Source organism: Sceloporus occidentalis, unplaced genomic scaffold (genome assembly GCF_023333645.1).
Source record: "Sceloporus occidentalis isolate IW3139 unplaced genomic scaffold, rSceOcc1.0.p SCAF_128, whole genome shotgun sequence".
Taxonomy (NCBI): domain Eukaryota; kingdom Metazoa; phylum Chordata; class Lepidosauria; order Squamata; family Phrynosomatidae; genus Sceloporus; species Sceloporus occidentalis.
In genome coordinates this window covers 1,830,836-1,850,238 of record NW_028317108.1, presented here as the reverse complement: position 1 = coordinate 1,850,238, position 19,403 = coordinate 1,830,836, and the positions used below count along the sequence as shown (strand labels likewise).

Genomic DNA, 19,403 nt, shown 5'->3' with positions numbered 1-19,403 from the left:
CACCCACATATTGTTATTCATTCTCTCATTCCTACACAATTCACCCATACATTAATTCTTCATGAGCGTGTAGACTGCCGTGGGAAGTTCCCAGGTATGGTTACTAGGACCCCTTATTTACCACCCTTGGTAAGTCACTACAATACAGTTGTTTCTGAAGAACAATTCAAGGATAACATTTGAAGGATTTCTAATTCATGTAATTTAAAAATTCCCAGGGATTGTGTTACATGAATGTATCTTTTTAACCAAATGTGTATTGCTTCATCATATGTTCTACGAGCCAGGTATACGGTACTTTGCTCCCAGAGTTTACTGCTGCTTCTGTCCTCTTTTTATGTTTTCTTTATGGACATATGGTTTTTTGGCTCCTGAAAAACCCAGACTTTTAAAATATTCCACTTGATTTGTATACTAATGCTGAACTGAGACCTGCACAACAGTTGCCTTTACATCTTGTTTTCCCTTATTTCCATTTCATTATCAAACGCTTGCTGCTATATCCTGTCTTAAAAGTCTGTGTCGTCAAGCAACAGTGATGTTATTTGAACATACAAAACTGAAGATGTGTCTTAATTTCAGTCTTTATTATCAACTCTGCCTGGCTTTTCTTGCAAGGAGGGCTGAGTAGGTCTTACATAATGATGACTTTCAGGGAATTTATTTAAAAGGAGTGTTTAGCCAACATCATTGTAATATAAAATTAGAACACAACATCAAGTAAAGATTTGCATCATTCATCAGTTTTGCTGGGTGCACTAGTCACGTGATTTAGAATCAAGCATCTTCATAATCCTTAGGAACTGATGAGTTTAAACGGCAACTGTGCTTTACACTCACCTGCAAATGCCTGATTTAGTGAATAATCTAAATAATCTTATGAAAGCGGGGGATTATATATTTCTCTTCTACTGCCTCTTTCTCTTGCTCTGTTTTGTCTGATTGGAGTACATCTATTCTTTAATTTTTTTCAATATTACTTTTTAATATCATTCTAATATGCTTTCAGTCTATTTGTAGTCTTGTTCCCCAGTCTCTGAATTAATATTTCCAAAATAATAAAGCTCCACTCCCTTTCAGCCAATTCTCTTTGCCCTTCCTCCACCCTCCTTCAGTCTCAGTATGTATCATCCACGCATTTTTTTTTTGTGCCAAATTCTAGTTGAAGCATAAAGTAGTGCTGTGAGTCATTTCTCCTGGCTCGGGGCACTGCATTTCCCCTCTCCTGGGTGCGGGCCTCAGTTTTGGTATCACTCCTGTTTCCCTTCTGCTTTGTAACGTTTACATACTCGTGATGGCAAGTAATCGCCCCTCTTTTCTTGCATAGTAGTTAAAGTATAGCTTCGGTCATTTTTCTTTTCTATGATAGACTTGCTTTAAGATTTTGATCTTAAGAAACGTTAGCTAATGTTGTTCTAATCTGCTTCTTTCTTATTCTGCACGCAGTTATGGCTCCATCTACTCCAGGCCCAGTTCAGATAGTGCAAGTGGAAAAGGATGAACACTCTTTCCAACTGGATGAGGAAGCTTTGGCCTCAGTGCTTCTTCAGGAGCACATTCGGGATTTGGATGTCGTGGTTGTATCTGTGGCTGGTGCTTTCCGCAAAGGAAAATCCTTTCTGTTGGATTTTATGCTGAGATACGTCTACAGCCAGGTACATACATTTTCGCTTTCTTATGTGTTTCCTGAACTAGAGCCCTGCGCGGGACTACTTTTACTACTATAATTTACTTCAAAATATCGTTTTTAATTACAGCAAATATATCAGAAAGACAAAATGTCATAAAAATTTCTGTTGGTGAAGGAGATTGGAGGATGTGCGAGAGTCAGCTAAGGCACATCAGCCAATATGGCAATAGAAGATTCAGCACGGCTGACGGACTATTAATGGGAGTTGTAGTCTGGGAGTTTGTTTAGGGGACCTGCTTATTGCTGTTAAAGGAGGCATGGTTCTGAAACAGAAGGATATTCTTTCTAGTAAGGGTTAGAATGCGCTACTTATGGAGGATGTGGCCACAGGTACGATGGAAACTTTTAAGAATAAATCGGTTTACTTTTGTCAATTAACAATATTCACAGGCAAATATCCTTTAAAACATTTGATCCCAGGAGTTGTTTGGCATGTCCGTTGAGTGTAAAAAAATTTCTCACCTTATGGTTAACATTGGCGTGTCCTTTATTTTGTCTCCTTTTATCTGAACCAGTGACACTGGGGTTGAATGTCGGTGCTCAACATTACATTGTAAATGTATGTGATACATGTCAACTTGCTGGACATTTCAGTGAACACCTAGCAATGGAAACTTCATTTTATGAAATACCAGGATCTTGTTTGTCGTAACATTTACTGAAAGAAGATATTTCTGTTTTGTTAAATAATATTGAGGCCGCATTTGCGATATCTTTATGAAGTGAATAAGCTAAGCAATTCATTAACCTACTCACACATTGAGAGGCATTTCCCCACAATAAATATGGTTCAAACTATATTTTACCATATCATTTGTCAGTTATTTTGGTTTTCAACACTTGGAAACTACATAGTGTATGTTTTTTGTTTGTTTGCAGAAGGAGGAGAGCACTGGGAATTGGTTGGGGAAGGAAGATGAACCGCTAACTGGCTTCTCCTGGAAGGGTGGCTCAGAACCTGACACCACAGGTATCCAGATTTGGAGTGAGGTCTTCACCATGAAGAAACCAGATGGTAAAGAGGTGAGATACAAGTCCTTACTAGGTTTCTTATAAAACAGTTACAAAACCTTGAACTAATTATGGCATCTTTCTGTGTCAGGTAGCAGTGGTGCTTATGGATACACAGGGGGCATTTGACAGCCAATCTACAGTGAAGGACTGTGCTACAATTTTTGCTTTGAGTACAATGACAAGTTCCATCCAGGTGAGAAGTTGGTGGGACAGAGCAGAGTTTTCCCCTGAAACATTGCTGTCCCTATTCAAACAGTCCCACTCCAGAAAGACCACATCTATTTTGTTTATCTTATATCCTGCATACTATTCTTCTTCTTTATGTTTTTAAAGTTCCATTAGACATGAGTAAATGCAAAATATATATTGCTTTACAGACCCTGTCTAAATGATCAATTTACCTCCTAAGGAAACTTAATTATGAACCCAGTTAGTCGAACATGCCAAACATGTGTAAGCTAAGAAATGAAAGCACATGCATGCTCCTAGCTCGCTTACCGGTTCAGGCTCTTGGCTTGGAATTCAATTATTTATTAAATGCTTCTGAAGGGAAAAAGCTGCATGGCTCTCCATTTGGCATCATTTCACATATTTGTGCGCTGGTGTTCCAAGCTATCCTGTGGTGATTGTGGATATGACTTACACTGTTTCTTCTTTATATCTTTACGCTGACAGATCTACAATTTATCCCAGAATATTCAGGAAGATGATCTTCAGCAGCTGCAGGTAAGGGTGCTAGAAACTACCTTAGCTGTATATATTAATATATTAACTAAATATCAAAGGATCTCCCCAACTGCCCCATTAAGCTAACCCATAACCCATTGGCTGCCTTCTAGTGAATGTTTTCACAGGACAACAATCACCCTCTCCTCTCTAGGCATTCATTTCTGTTGCATCGTTACTTAGACATTTTGTGTTCGGTAGGATGACTGCTTCTGGGTGTTCCCCCTAGGTATTTTTTTGTCGGTGGCGGGTTTTCACTACTTTTAGTCTTTTCTGGTCTTGTTTTGCTGTTCCGGGTTACTTCACCTTTTAACGTGGGAATTTTTTGATGTGTGGCAGTTATATCTTCTCTATTGCAGGTTGTACAATTTTGTTACTTTTATCGTTTATTTTTTCTTTTCCTATGTGTTATTTACTTTTATGGGTATTATTACATTATGGGTGATTCTGACTCCTCACAAATCATTTAAAAGGTGCGACCGGTAAGGTTTGCATAAGGAGCTTAAAAACAAATAGCGTCCATGCATTCCCCATGCAGGACTCCTGTGGTCATCAAGGTGACTCCTATATCTACAAGATCTCCTTTTGTCTTAATTCCATTCAAATTGTTTTTGCTTTTGAGTTCCTGTTGAATTTAAAAGGGCCTCCTTGTTCTGATGGCCTTTCTGGATTATAATGACCTTTTTACTGATAACTGAATACCACATAATGAACAACCATGCCCTTCTACTAAGGGCCTCGTTAAACCTCATCCTCCTAGTCAGATCCTACACCAGTACTTTGATCACTTGCCGGTTGTTGGGGATTAAGCTGGGGTCAGGAGATACACCTTCAAAGAACCAGTCATAGGACTTCACTTTTGTGATGACTTATTGTTTAGCCCAGATCTGCAGATGTCGCTGGAAGAAAGTTTTCTTAAACTTTGGCAGCGGATGTTGGGTGTGCTCAACCTGTTGGACTGGTTTTTGTGCTGGATCCTGGGGATGGTGTTGCTCCTTTTGTTGGCTCTGGTGTTCTTCAGGCACTGCGGATTTTTATCTCCGGTCCACAGGTCAAAGACCCCTATTAAGTGATGGGAATGCGTCCTGTGTGTCATAGGGGACAAATCATTGCTTCGCACTAAATGAATGCTGGTTACCAGAAAATAGTCTGGAGCACTTATGGTTCCTTGTTTTATTTTTAGGAGATGTGGTCAGTTTAGGATCAATGTGTTGGTGTTAAGGGATATTTTTTTCACTGGAGGACCTTGTACAAGATTGCCCAATCCAGGTCCAGCTGGACAATGCTACCATAGTTGTATGTACTCTAAGCGTAGTCACACCTTGGGTAGTCTTAGATATATTTCTGTTGGTGAAGGCATTGGTCCAAGAGTTTCTGGCTATTTAGTAGACATATGTCAGGCAGATTTCCTAATCCACCAGCACATAGGGCTGAAGGAATGGTTGCTTGACCCAGAGTTTTTTTTCTGCGGTTTGCCAGTGACTGGTCTCATGTTGACCCAGCACAACCACATGCTTCCTCTTTATGGGGACAGATTACTAGACCAATTATGGTCCAAAAATCAACTGTTAGGCTTTTCCAATTACATTCACTAGTTCTCTTAGCCACTGCCTTGGCACAGAATTTAGCTCTTGGTTACACAAGCAGCTCTTATGTCTTCTGTTTGTATCTAATTTCCATAACAACCAGAAAATTGTGGCTCTATCTTTTTGTGCTGCACCTAGAATGACAAGCAGTGCAGTTGCTGGTTAGGATCTGTGATATCAAGATCTATCTGGATCATTCAGCCAGATTAGTGTTTTAGTTTTAAGGTTGATCTGGAGGTTGAGGAATGGCTGGACACATTGAGAAATCTTTCAGGGACCTCACACTGTTCTAATCATCTAGAAATCACTAGGAAGGTTATGATGAGATGGTACCTGTTTTCATACCAACTAGGCAATATATACCTGGGCGTTAGCAAACTCAGCTGGAGGGATTGTAAGGGCACATAGTGGCAATGCACCAAAATCTGTCATTTATGGCTTGAAACCTTCCATCTAATAGATAAATGCTCAACGGTAAAGTGTTCAACATTGGCCCTGCTAAATCTACTTCTATCCAGTTACCTAACTCGATTTAGAAAATTAATAACAATCATCTGCATAGATCCTTATTAGAAGGAACTGAAAAATTACTAACCCTGGTTACAAGTTGTAAACAGAAAACACACAGAGGACACAAAAGGTCCTGTTCCACACCCAGGACACAAAAGGTCCTGTTCTAGATGTCCTATTAAGAGAAATATTGGTATTCAGTATAAAGAATACAAAGTATACCCCCCTTTTCCCTTCCTTTCTTTTCTTTTTATGTTTTGCACAAACTGTTATACTAATATTTTTTGTAGAATTTAAAACTGTGTATGATTGGAAATGTCCCCAATTTTCCATATTTTGCCTCCTATTGCTTATTGTTTTGGTCACTTTTCATTCACTTTGTCTGTTTGTGCCATTGTTTTGTTGGGGGTTATATCAAGAGGGAAATGTTAATGCTGCTTTTCTTTAGTTTTTGTCCAAAAGTCACCAAGGATATAACCCACACTTATATAATTAAATTACCTTTGCATTGTGGATTAACATTTTTGTGCTAGTTTTCTTATATTACCGTACATTTAAGAATCTGATCCTCTACTTTTACATTATGACACTTTTTCTAACATTTATCCTCATTTGGAATACACTTTCCTCTTGTGCTTTTGTCAAATCCATTCTCACATTTACATCTCTCCTCTCACTTCTTTCCTCCAAGCTATATATAAATTGAGCTTCTTTAAACTATACTGATAACTTTTTATTCTGTAACCCTTCTCTGAACAAAAATGTTATGCTTCACCATTAGTGCCTCCCTCTCTTTGTGTATCTGCCTCTGTGTCTTTCGTTGTATGTATCGCATACACACATTTTCAGCGGCATTATCTATGTAATTTGTTTCTAAGTGAATAATATTAATTCACTGTGGTGAGGTGAAACAGTTCATTTGATTGTTTAACTTGACTGAAACCAGCTATTGCTATCCCCTTGCCTGGGTTGGAGAAATACTTTTTTACTTTTTTCTCCTCAGCTTTTCACAGAGTATGGACGGTTGGCTATGGATGAAATTTTCCTGAAACCCTTTCAGGTAATTTTTAATAAAAATCACACTTTTTATACTAGCAGGATTTCAGTTATTTTGTGGTAATGGGTGAACTCTAGTGGTTAAAGTGCATGTTGTGCTTGTATTTGGATGAGTACCTTTATGATTCTATTCCCCAATTAAGCATGCTGTCATCATAGTGAGTAACTGCTGAGTTTGTACTGTGTAACATTGTTTTAAGGAGTTTAGCTTGGTTTAATTAACTGCATGTATACTTAATTACATTTCATACAGACCCTGATGTTTTTGGTTAGAGACTGGAGCTTCCCTTATGAATACCACTATGGAGCAGATGGAGGAATGAAATTCTTAGAAAAGAGATTACGGGTAAATACCCTCAATATATATGTGGGACCAGCACTGTGTACGTATCGCGATGTTGGGAGGAAAGTTAACACAGTGTGTGTTTAAAGATGCTTCAAAAGCACTATGCTAAGAGAAGTTATAGCTTCATAAACTCACCAAGGAACAGGGTTTACCCAATATCTATACACACCTTTGTGAGTCCTTGAATAAGCATTCTTCAAAAACGAAGATAAATGATTTACCCTGGGGTAGAAGCTACATCTCTTCCTCCCTTTGAACAGACCCCTATCCACAGCATTCACTGAGCCAGTGCTGACATGGGCGTAGGAACCCCTAAAAATCTGGGGGGGACAGCATTTCCCCCATCAGATCCCCACTTTCTCCCCATCTCTCACACTGTCTACCCCCTCTCACACTTTCTTACTATCTACCCTCTCCCTACCCTCCCTTCTCACACTATCTACCCCCTCCCTTCTCACACTATCTACCCTCTCTATACCGCCCCCTTCTCACTAGCTACCCTCTCCCTACCCCCCCTTCTCACTAGCTACCCTCTCCCTACCTCCCCTTCTCACTGTCTACTCCAGGGGTGTCCAAGTTTTTTCTGCAGTGGGCCACTTCATCAGAATTGTATACGTGCGCGGACTGCACTCATTTTTCACTGTGAGAAAATATGGCCTTTAATAAAATATGCAGATTAAACTAGAAAGTTTTGTGACTACAAATTCAGGACTCAGGATAATTAAAAATGAAATAGTTCTATTTATTCTAGGGATGCACCAAAATGAAAATTCTGGACCAAAACATTCACGGTTCACTTAGCCAAAACCGAAAATGACCCCCCACCTAATAAATAATAATAATAAAAACTCACATTTTTTATAAAAGTAGGTAACACACCACAATTGGACAAAAAAATTAGCAATATGACTTGGCATGATAGGAGTGTGGTTGCTAACTGCAATTACACTCCTATCACACGCAGGCAGCCAGTACATGCTGGTACAGGGTGGCTGTAAGTGATGTACAGACCCCATATTGCTGGCAGCATCAATACACAAGGAGGGCAGCTAGCTAGGTTTCAGCATGTACTGGCTGACTTGGCATGATAGGAGTGTGATTGCTAACAGCAATCACAGTCCCATCATGCCTAGGTTCCAGCACTTGCACATCCAACCAGTAAATGCTGGAACCTAGGCATGATGGGACTGTGATTGCTGTTAGCAATCACACTCCTATCATGCCAAGTCCGCCAGTACATGCTGGTACAGGGTGGCTGTAAGTGATGTGCAGACCCCATATTGCTGGCAGCATCAATAGACAAGGGGGCAGCTAGCTAGGTTTCAGCATGTACTGACTGAATTGGCATGATAGGAGTGTGATTGCTAACAGCAATCACAGTCCCATCATGCCTAGGTTCCAGCACTTACACATCCATGCTATCACACACACTCATTCATTCATTCACAGATTCATTCCCTCAATCATGCATACTGATTCAAAGACCCTCCCCACCCCCTTACCTGCACTGCAGCTCCTCGATGCCGCTCACAGACTTCAGCAGGGGGCGCAGCCTCCCTCTGCGTTCTCTGGTACTGCACAGAGGAAGCAGGATGTGATGTGATGTCACGTAAACTCTGCTGGGTTCCGCTTCCTCTGTGCAGTACAGAATACCCTCCCACAGGTAAGTAGCAGGGCTCTTGTTGTAGCAGGGTTTGAGGTGCGGACCGCGTAAGATCGGTTGCCCTTTGTGCCGATCTTACGCGGGCCGCACCACGAGGTCTCGCGGGCTGCATTTGCGGCGTTTCTATTTAGGGGGTTCCTACGGCCCTGGGAGGGATTTCTTCATTATCGGTCCCCCCCGCATGAGTTACTGGGGGGGATCTGTCCCCCCCGGTTCCTACGCCCATGAGTGCTGAAGCTGAACAGTACATAGCTGGGCACTGGGAATGGTGCAAATGCATATTGTGGGATTCTACAGAATCCCCCTTCATTTGCAAGGAGGACACCATGAAAATGTAAAGGGGCAATCCCCATGCTGTATATACTAATCATAGCGTAGTAGCGTTGCATGTTTAGATTATTGGTTTGGTCTTTATGACATAATTAATATTTATAGAAGTCATTTCTAAGAAACAGTGTTAACATTGACCTTTAAAACTTTAAAAAGTTAACAAGTAAATAAATACTATGCAACAAATTGTGATATAACTTAAACTGCTAGCCCTTAAATAATACCCTATCCATATGCCCCAACCCTTTTTCTTGTACTTGCAGTCACCAAGCAGTAAATATCCTTAGCTGGATCTGTCCTAACCTTACTGTCAGATCCCTATCAATTGTGCATGTTTCTGAAGGATAAAATAAAGCACTGGTCTTTTCCTGGCTTCTAGATACTGGTAGATTAAAATAAATGTGATGAAACACAGGCTCATGATTCACTCATTTTTTTTTTTACTTTGAGGGGAGCCATATGAAGAATACTTGGATCTAAAGAAATTATAATGGATGATACAAAGGGAATCAACCACCACAGAAAATAGTAGAATGCCAATTTGATTGCTCATCTTTTAAAACATTGCAGCAGAATTGCTGTTTTTACCCCTCATTGTCTCTGTTGTTTTTTTTTTATTGATTGTTAGGCTTTTTCCAGTACTAAAAAAAATAAAAGGTGGTTAAAAAAACAAAACATGGTTAAATAGTAATCACAGTAAAATAATCTATTTATAGAGCCCAGATTTTGCAGCGTTGTTGAAAGGGTAGAAAAGACATAACAATTAGTATGTTACGTACATACACCCTGTTCAAATGAGCTGTCAATTGTGACAACAATCTCTTACTATTGTTAATGTATTAGTATTTCAGTATTGCCAGCCATGTTCCTCTAACTGTAGTTGATACCTAACAGGTTAAAGACCACCAGCATGAAGAGATACAGAATGTGCGCAAACACATACACTCCTGTTTCACCAATGTGAGCTGCTTTCTGCTTCCCCATCCTGGACTCAAAGTGGCTACAAGCCCTCAGTTTGATGGTCGTCTGAAAGGTCTGTCTGGGAGGGACAGAATTTTATTCATGTCGGCCCTGTCAAGAAGTTTGATGCCTTGTGCCAGTGTGTGATTTTATGTTATTCCCCCTCGCAGATATTGCATCAGAGTTTACAGAACAGCTTAGCGCTCTGATCCCTCTTGTCCTAGGCCCTGGAAGCCTGATGGAAAAGGAGATTAACGGTTCAAAGGTGACCTGTAGGGGGCTGCTTGAATACTTTAAGGTGAGGCTGTACTACTGTATAAAACTGCATGTCCCATGAGAGCATATGGTTCTGTTCAACTGAACTTTACCCTTCCCATCAGGAGCAGTCTCCTGACCCATGGCCCATTAGTACATCTAGGTCCAGAAGCCTTAAATTTTAGTTAAGTGCTGCCTAAGATACTGAGAATTCGTATTACTTATTTCCTTAGCTTATTGTTCGAAGGCACCCTGTTTTTTTCCTTTCCAATTAAACTGCAGCAGAATAAAATATTGTTGCTGCACGCATCCAAATAATAGAACCCTGAGGCACACATTTGTGAAAAAAAGTCAAAAGGAAAACATTTTACCAATTATTTTACATATGTGCAAAATTCTTAGGCGTATTAACCCCTTAAGGACCAGGCTGTTTTTTACTTTTTGTACCCTTGGGACCGAGGCTGTTTTAACACATTTGCGGTGCCCGTGTTTATATTTATTTTTCTCCTCAATCATTTAGTGTACCCACACAAGTTATATGTTTCAGGACAAGAAGGGCTTTCTTCAGATAGCCTTTTTATCTAATTTCCTATAAAAAAAATAATAATAAAATATGATGAAAAATTGAAAACAATATTTTTTCTCACTTTTATTTGAAAAATCTTTTACTCATCCAAAAAAGCTAATGAAAAAACCTGCTAAACGGATTCTACTACTTGTCCTGAGTTTAGAAATACCCAATGTTTTTATTTTTGCTCTTTTCTGCAAGTTATTGGGCAATAAGTACAAGTAGCGTTTTGCTATTTCAAAACCATTTTTTTCCAAAGCTGGTCATTCTGTCCCGTGTGCTATTTGAAGCTGGCCAATGCAATTTACCCCCTCATACCATATATTTTTGAAAACGAGACACCTCAAGGTTTTTCAAATGCTGGTATTTTAACCCTTTCCATGCACTAATTCTACTACCCTTTGTCAAACTGTGTGGTAGTAATTTATTTTGCGTTTTTATTTTTATTTTTTTTTCCTTAAAATTGAGCTTCAGGTATGGATTTACAGCTCCTGGTATACGTCACTTTCAAACAAGACCCCAATTTGTGCTCAGTAAAGTGATGCCCCCATGCATGGGTTTGTCGGTTGTTTGGGAGGTAAAACGCCACATTTAGGAAGTGCGCATTTTTTAATTTGGAACTCTTACATCTGGTCCTACTGCCCCCATGTCCTTAATAGGGCCATCTTTGAAGCCGGCTAATTCAATTTACCCCATCAAAACAATATATTTTTGAAAACTAGACACCCCAAGGTATTTCAAATGCTAGTATTGTAGCCCTTTCCATGCATGAGATTCTACCACCAGCCTTCAGGTATACATTTATAGCTCCAGGTATACGTCACTATCAAACACCCCAATGTGTGTTCAGCAACATCTCCCGAGTACAGTGATATCACCCATGCATGGGTTTGTCTCGTGTTTGGATATTTTTTTTTACATTTTGCTGGAACTGGATAGTTCCTTTTAATTGTTACCACTTAAGCTTTTTTTTTTTTTCCCCCTCCATATTTTTTTTTAATTTATTTTATTTAAATATTTTACTAATCACATTGTGATTACAAAGTTGGACTCCATTGACTCGCAGGGTTGAATGCAGTACCTGTATTCAACCTGCAAGTGGAGCCAGAGCTCTCTAGAGGTTCTGGAGACCCTGTGGCAAACTTTTTTTTTTTTTTTTATCTCGCCATCTTGCGAGTAGCAAAATCAGTCGCAGTGGAGGTTGTGACCATCTAAAGTCTTTTAAAACAGGAGTCCAGTGTATGGCAGATGTTGACAACCCGGAGAGGGGCCAGACATGACTCCTGATGCAGATCTCGCTGTTGCCGAATGCCTCGACATCGAGGCATTACAGCAACACCGTTTAAGCTGTAGATCACTTTCTAAGCTTGTTTAATGAAATGACGTGCCAGGCACGTCGTAGGTCATCACCTGACCATTTTTGCTTGACGTGCCTGACCCATCAATGGACATTAAGGGGTTAATACATAAGGAATCCTACATATACTCACCAGAATATACTCCCAATTCACATGTAGTTTAAAATAACATTGAAAGGATGTATGTGTTGACTGTGTTTAATTCTTTTGATCTGTTTCCTTTATAACTTTTTTTTCTGCTTTAGGCCTACATTAAAATTTATCAAGGTGAAGATTTACCTCATCCCAAATCCATGCTGCAGGTATTTTTCTTATAACGCTCTTTTAGTTGCGATCATTGTTACCCTTCTTTTTATACTACTTTTTTGTCTTCTATGTCCTTTCTCCCACAGGCCACAGCAGAAGCCAATAACTTAGCAGCTGTAGCTTCAGCTAAAGACTTGTACAACAGCAGCATGGAGCAGGTGAGAAATAAATATTGTACCATAAAAACTAGTTGTAATACGCACGTATAATTTGCAGATATAACGGAACGCTCAATGTAATTGTACATAATTCACACCCACAGCTTACGTCAGTGGCTGATGATCTGTGAGATTGATCGGTGACCTAAACAATTGAATTGATTTATTAGGTTAAAAGCTGTTTAAAAAAAAAAATTATAAACAAAATTGGTGACCACTATTAATGACAGCTGAAGGCCACTGGAATCGCTAAATTAATAATCAGTGACTTAAAATGTCACTAATCAATGATCAGATTATGTAGTAAAAATGCAGTGGTTTTTTTTTTTTTTTTTTTTTTACCTTATGATCTAGATCAGGGGTCCCCAACCACCGGGCCGCGGACTGGTACCGGTCTGCAGCCTATAAGCAACTGAGCCGCACGGCAGTTCTGGGTGTTTCTTTTTCATTTACCCTGCTGCGGGCAAACCGCAGGGTGAGCATCCAGATTGCCCGCAGCGCTGCGGGGGACCTGGATCCTCTTCTCCGGCAGCCGTAGACATCTGTGCGATGCAGAGAACCCACTGTTGCCGGCACTTACGCCGGGGCTTCTATGAAGGAGCTCCAGTGTTACATGAACTTCCGGTGCTCCACCGTAGAAGCCCTGGCAGCAGTGGAGGTTGTGCCTAGTTGTGCCTAGTTCTGTCATAGAAGCCCGGCGGAAGTGCCGGCAGCAGAGGAAGTTGTCTGCCTGAGAGACTGCCTGAGTCTGTGTGTGTGTGTGTGAGAGAGAGACTGCCTGAGCCTCTCTGTGTGTGTGGCTGCCTGAGCCTCTCTCTGTGTGTGTGTGACTGCCTGAGCCTCTCTCTCTGTGTGTGTGTGTGTGACTGCCTGAGTCTCTGTGTGTGTGTGTGTGTGTGACTGCCTAAATCTCTGTGTGTGTGTGTGTGACTGCCTAAATCTCTGTGTGTGTGAGGAAAAAAAACTCCACCTGCTGCTGTCTGCTATACAATCAATTACTTTGGGCTTGTTGCGGCTGTCCGACCGCTGTAAAACTTACATGCACATCAGGAAAAATTGTCTTCCACAAAACCAGTCCCTGGTGCCAAAAAGGTTGGGGACCGCTTATCTAGATGACACCGCTCATGCACCTGCTCAATCTCATCTGCTGCAAACAGCAGCAATTAACCATCAATTGACCTGGAAGTAACTTTCACTTCCAGGTCATTGCTGTTAAAGATTTATAGGTGCACAGCATTGATTGTGACTTGGTCCTGTGGGGAATGAAGACACAAGCATTACCCCTTGGAGGGATTATGCAGCATAAACAAAATTTTATTTGGGTATAGAGTGCATCCCCTTCCTAAATTCGGTAATATTGTAGGCAAACAAGAGTGTTAGAGGCTGTCTCATTCAGCTTGGTGCTAAACTTAAAAGCCAAAAAAGGAATAAATCAAATCATTGGTTAACAAAATTGCCAGTTTGGAAACTACCCATAAGACATCCCTCTTTAGCGATGCTCTTAAGTCAGGCCCAACGATCATTACTTCTCAACAAAAAGATGGCCTGATCTTTCCAGCTGACCCAAAAAATGTTCAGTTGGGCAAAAGCCTTGAGGGCAAGGAAGATGCAGAATTTTATTGCCAAAATTAAGACTAAACGCAATACCTTGTGCCATAACACACGTTTTCAGGATTATTATACAGGTCTTTACGGCATTCAGCACTGTTATGATCCGGGAGACATTGTTGGCATCTCTGCTAAAATCTCTCAGTACTTGAGTGATGACTCTCTCACCCTGGAAGACGCAGCCTTCCTAGATACACCTATATCTCTTGAGGAACTAGATCTTGCCGTTAAAAGTACCCCTACAGGCCCAGATAGTTTCTCCATCATGTATTATTGCACCTTCCAAAAGACCTTGTCACCGCATTTTCTTAAAACATTTAATGGCCTGGCAGATTTGGGTCACCTTGAGTCCCAGACAACAGAGGCTCACATCACAATCCTACATAAGCCTAGCAAAGACCCGGATCTATGTGGCAGCTACTGCCCAATTTCGTTGTTGAACATAGACCTAAAGCTTTTCACTAAAACCTCATCCTCCACGATGCTATGTATCTGTTGTAACATGGTAACTTCTTCAACTGCTCAATAAAATAAATATGAGATTTTATGCGACTAAACTGTTAAGCAAACCGTATTTGTACAAAAAAGGTTTGTGTAGTCCTTATCTGTTTAAGTGTAAAAACAAACAAAAAATGTACTTTACTGTGTCTGTAAAAGGCTCACCAACAGCATATTAATGAGCATATTTATTCTCAGATAAGTCTTAACCTATTTGTGACAGGGGTTTAACCTCCCCCCAAGTGACCGCAGCTTTCTTTTGCCATTTTTCCCATATCTTTGTTCAATCATGATTCCCATTTTGCTATGTTTAGGGTACCTGGGCAAATTATATATTTTTCTTCAGACAGGTTGGGCTTTTTCCTTATACCACTTTTCTTTTGTGTGAATAAGCAGCAAAAAAAAGTATTCTGGTTTTTGGGTTTTTTTTACCCCCAATTTATGTCCAACATCATTCCCAGACTAGAATAATATCCCATGCATAGGATTTTTTAGGGAGCAAAATGCTTCATGTGCAATTACATGGAAGTGTACTAGAGGAGAAATGTCCCTGCTGGTGAAAAAACCATGAAGTACTATTAAGTCATCTAGGGCCTGTTTCATAGAAGCTCCGGGGGAAGTGCCGGCAGCAGCAGCTCAGGTCCTCCACCAGCTGCCTCATTAGACACGGGGAGAAGTCTAAAAAAGCACTGGTAAGAGTAGGGTAGGGTAGGGTAAGAGTGGCATATGGGGGGCTTTAAAGGGCTTTCTGGAGGCAGAGTGTCATATAGGGGGTTAAAATGAATATCAGGGAGGCAGAGTGGCATACAGGGGGTTAAAATGAATATCAGGGAGGCAGAGTGGTATATAGGGGGGTATAAGGCATTCCTGGGGGCAGAGTGGCATTTTTCTCAATCATAGTTTTTATTATAATTTTTAAAATAGTTTTAAAATAGTTTACATGTGAATTAATATTTACTAGTAAAACTTTTTTCTTATAGGGTAGTCTTTTATGTTCAGGTTTCCATTTTTTTTCTAAATTAATATTCAAATTTTGGGGAGGTCATCTGATAATCAGGGTCGTCTTATAATCGAGCAAATACAGGTGTTAGCAGTTAAACAGGATGAGGGAATTGAAACATGCATGTGATACAACTACCCTGAACTTTTGATGAGAGCAAGGTCTTTTTACTTCAGGAAAAATGTACACTTTTTTACAAACTCAATAACCAAATTAAAAAGAGGTAAAAGTGAAAATTAAGAAAAATCATATTGTTGCCCATTAGGTGGTACTAATTTTGTCTTTGCTCTCACCTCAATAGATCTGTGGAGGGGACAAACCGTATGTATCCCCTGATGTTCTACGTGATCGCCATGCTATTTGTAGCCAGGAGGCTCTGGCTCATTTTGATCGTGCCAAGAAGATGGGTGGTGTGGAGTTTAGTCAACAATATCGAGAGGAGCTGTTTAAAGATTTGGAGGAGATCTACACTGCTTTCTGCAAACACAATGAAAGCAAAAATATCTTTACTGCTTTTCGCACGCCTGCAGTGCTTCTTGCACTGGTGGTTGTATCTTATATGACATCCGGTGTCACAGGCTTTATTGGGCTAGTAATCGTTGCACAACTATGCAACTGTGCAACAGGTCTGCTACTCATCTCTCTTCTCACATGGGGCTTCATTAAATACTCTGGACAGTATAGAGAGCTTGGGGGAGTCATAGATTCCACCGCAGATTATGTGCTTGAAAAGGTGAGTAACTGGTTTAGTTTACCTCAAACTGCATGAGTACTGTGTATGTGTCTTTTAAATATTTTTATTTTTAAGCATTTCGCTTACTCTCTCTGAGTTGTAGTTTTAACTCGTATCACAATTCATTTGGAAGGGCTGGGCTGACCCTTGATAACGCATAACTCTATTTGTAACTATGGATTATAGAAGTCCTTCCTGCAGCAGAAGCTCTTTGGGATTGACACTTCGTGATGTGTAGTGAAATGAAGAAGATTAAACACAACTCTCCTGCAAACTTGCCTATTAACTCTCCCTTTAGTGAATACACCTCTTTCTGTAGCTTATTTCAGATACTCCCAGGGCACTGGGAATTACTTTAGTAGCTGTTCTTAACACCACGGAATGATTTTCCCACTGTAAGCCTGGTGAACATATTCTGTGCAGTGACAGTGAAATAACCAGCTCCTTCAGTAGACAGCAAAGCTAAATTTGTTTTTGTGATGGAATTCCTATGTTGCATATGTATGTCATCGACTAGGTCCATTACGAGCCTATCTGAAAGAGAATGTCCTGCTTCAGAACTCTTAGTCATAGATTCCACCACAGACTATGTGGTTGAAATAGGTGAGCAAATGGTTTAGTTTATAGTATAATGTAAATATATGTATGTTATAGGATAAATCTGTTTCTCCAAAAAAAGTCAGACCTACCACTGCAAAATGGGTTAGGCCACCTAGGAGGGTACAGGTACAAACTAACTGCCGGGCTTCAGAAGGGAGATGTTAATCGATAGACACTGGTCCTAAAAAGGCTGAAACTTCACTTCAGGTCTGAAAAAACGTCCTACAGCTAACGTTTTTACAATAGAATATGGTAAAGTTTGTGACCTAGTGTGTTAAGAGTCTTAAGCCTTAAGTACCTTGAATGTTTCTTTCAACTGTTGATTCATATATTTTTCACATTTTACCATAGAATTAGACCATATATACAGAACCCAATCCCTGATTTGGATTGGAAGCTGGTTCTGAATCTGTTGTATTATGGACCTTTTTCAACCACCAGCTAAGAGTGATGCTAAGATTTTGACTATAGTTTTTGGTAGTTATTACCTCAAATAAGAATGTTGGAGAACCTAAAGCAATTGCATGTAATGAGCCTTACGCATTCCTGATAAACTAGTCCACGAGCATTTGCCTCATTTCGAACCTAAGGTTCTTTAGTGAACTTGTGCCCAATTACCATTACCTAGAGAAGGCATTCTGTCTGTTTGCTGTTAGACGTATTCAGAATGCAGTTCTTCACTGGAGTAGAAAATGCTAATTATTCAAAGAATTATCATGGTCACCTGCCATTAAGGAGTCTATTTAATCATCATGGTGATTGACTAGAAAACCCCCTCCTATTTTTTTTTTTTTTTTAAAAGCTCACTCAAACGTTACTTTTGAAGGCATCAATCATTGGCAACTGCACTGGCGATGTATGCTGCAGCAATTTGGTGAGGTGGTCAGCGGAGCCATTATGCTGGGCGTTAAAGCTCACAAATTTTGTCACTGGTTTGATACTTCTTCAGTAGTGAAGGATTAATCTCACTGTGTCTGCTGCATTGACAAAAAGAAAATAGAATGGCTGTGTATATGCTGTCATTTAAATTTGTCTCCTACTCCCTGGGTGGGTGCCTGGTTTGTGATACCCTACCACATGTTTTTGAGTACAAAAATACTACACACGTTTCTATTCGAAGCTAGACTTTACCGTCAAATCACGTCCAGTGTGATGGTTGTTTCCAATGATGACATGTCCATCCATGGTGCCAACAGATTATGCAGTTCTGTAGTAGGAAGTTTTGCATGTGAAGCATTCACAGTAGACTTTTTTGGTTTGTGTGATAATTGCCCCATAATCGCACATTACTTCAGTTTACACACAGAAGTATGGCTCTTTATGAGAAAAAGTCCACTTTGTGCCAACCGTGTCCTCCATTGTGCTCGCATTGTACAAAAGTATAGGTACAGGTTCCAGGTTTAAAGAAAAAGATCGTAGGTAATATTTGCTAGCACTTTTACCAACATCATACACACAATGCCAGCCTTGCTTTTATAGCAAGCATTGTCACACACATGGTTTCTTTTGTTTCCGACCTTGTCCTTTTTTTTTTTTTTTTTTTTTTTAAGTGGCTAGAAAGTGGTAGTTACAATGTATCCCCGATGCTCATCCATCCCCTTTCTCTTCATGTTTCTTTAACACTAAAGGCTACCACTGTCATGGACAACTCATCCCGCCGTATTGCTGTTGGTACCGCTGGAGCCCCTTCTGAAAAGAAGAAACAGAAGTAGCAGACACATGGGCGAAGCAAGAGAACTATGCTGTATCTCCACCACTCTTGCATTCTTGGTATTCCATTGCAAAAATTCCTATCAAGCACAGCTACAACCATTCCAGTGAGGTGTCACCTACTTGCCCATTACAGCATAATTTGCCAGCCAATAGATAAATATGCACTTATTGCACAATATTTTCTCAAGTTACATATTCCCTGTTAAATCTCCTTCTGTTAAATCTTCTTATTCTTGTTTTAAGTCTGTCTAGTTTCCACTTTCCAAAATGTTAACCTTGAAGACAAAAAGTAGATTTGTTTAAATATGGCAAAGGCTTGAGGAAACTCCTAATTTAATGTAATATATGTGGACCAACTTGGTTTAAATTTTATAATAATGTTTTTTTCCCAAGACATTTAAGAGGATTTACTGCTAGACATTGCAAGGCACAACTGCAAATTAACCAAATTACTTTGTGTTGTTTAGTAGTTTGTGCCATAGCAATGTATAGATTATCTGATGCAGACATGGGTGTGAAGAGCCACTGCACTGCTCACTAAATACTTTTTGTCCCTTTTTTCGTGTCACCTTTAGTATCAAGGATGGGAAGTTAAAGGCCTCAAGGTTTGTGAACAGACCAAGATTACATTTATTATAGGCGTGTCATTTTAATGAACCTATATGCACTGTTGAATCAATGCAAATTATACTGTAGTCCTAAATATATCTTAATTCTGACTTTAA

The 19,403-nt window shown here is 39.9% G+C and overlaps 1 protein-coding gene across 1 annotated transcript; it reads left to right on the top strand.

The window, feature by feature from the left end:
- Positions 1 to 1,448: 1,448 nt before the first annotated feature.
- Positions 1,449 to 18,677, top strand: LOC149281738 (atlastin-3-like). The gene is made up of 12 exons (XM_089499041.1): positions 1,449 to 1,655; positions 2,570 to 2,713; positions 2,793 to 2,897; positions 3,380 to 3,430; positions 6,530 to 6,586; positions 6,836 to 6,928; positions 9,816 to 9,954; positions 10,052 to 10,179; positions 12,308 to 12,364; positions 12,455 to 12,526; positions 15,934 to 16,365; positions 18,594 to 18,677. Exons 1-12 carry the CDS (start codon positions 1,449 to 1,451, stop codon positions 18,675 to 18,677), a joined length of 1,569 nt encoding a protein of 522 aa, XP_089355167.1.
- Positions 18,678 to 19,403: the final 726 nt, after the last annotated feature.

Excerpts from the sequence above, each read along its gene's own strand:
- LOC149281738 (XM_089499041.1), top strand. The coding sequence starts at position 1,449 with ATGGCTCCATCTACTCCAGGCCCAGTTCAGATAGTGCAAGTGGAAAAG. Across the intron at positions 2,714-2,792 it reads AGAAACCAGATGGTAAAGAG|GTAGCAGTGGTGCTTATGGA; the intron begins GTGAGATACAAG and ends TTTCTGTGTCAG. Across the intron at positions 12,365-12,454 it reads ATCCCAAATCCATGCTGCAG|GCCACAGCAGAAGCCAATAA; the intron begins GTATTTTTCTTA and ends TTTCTCCCACAG.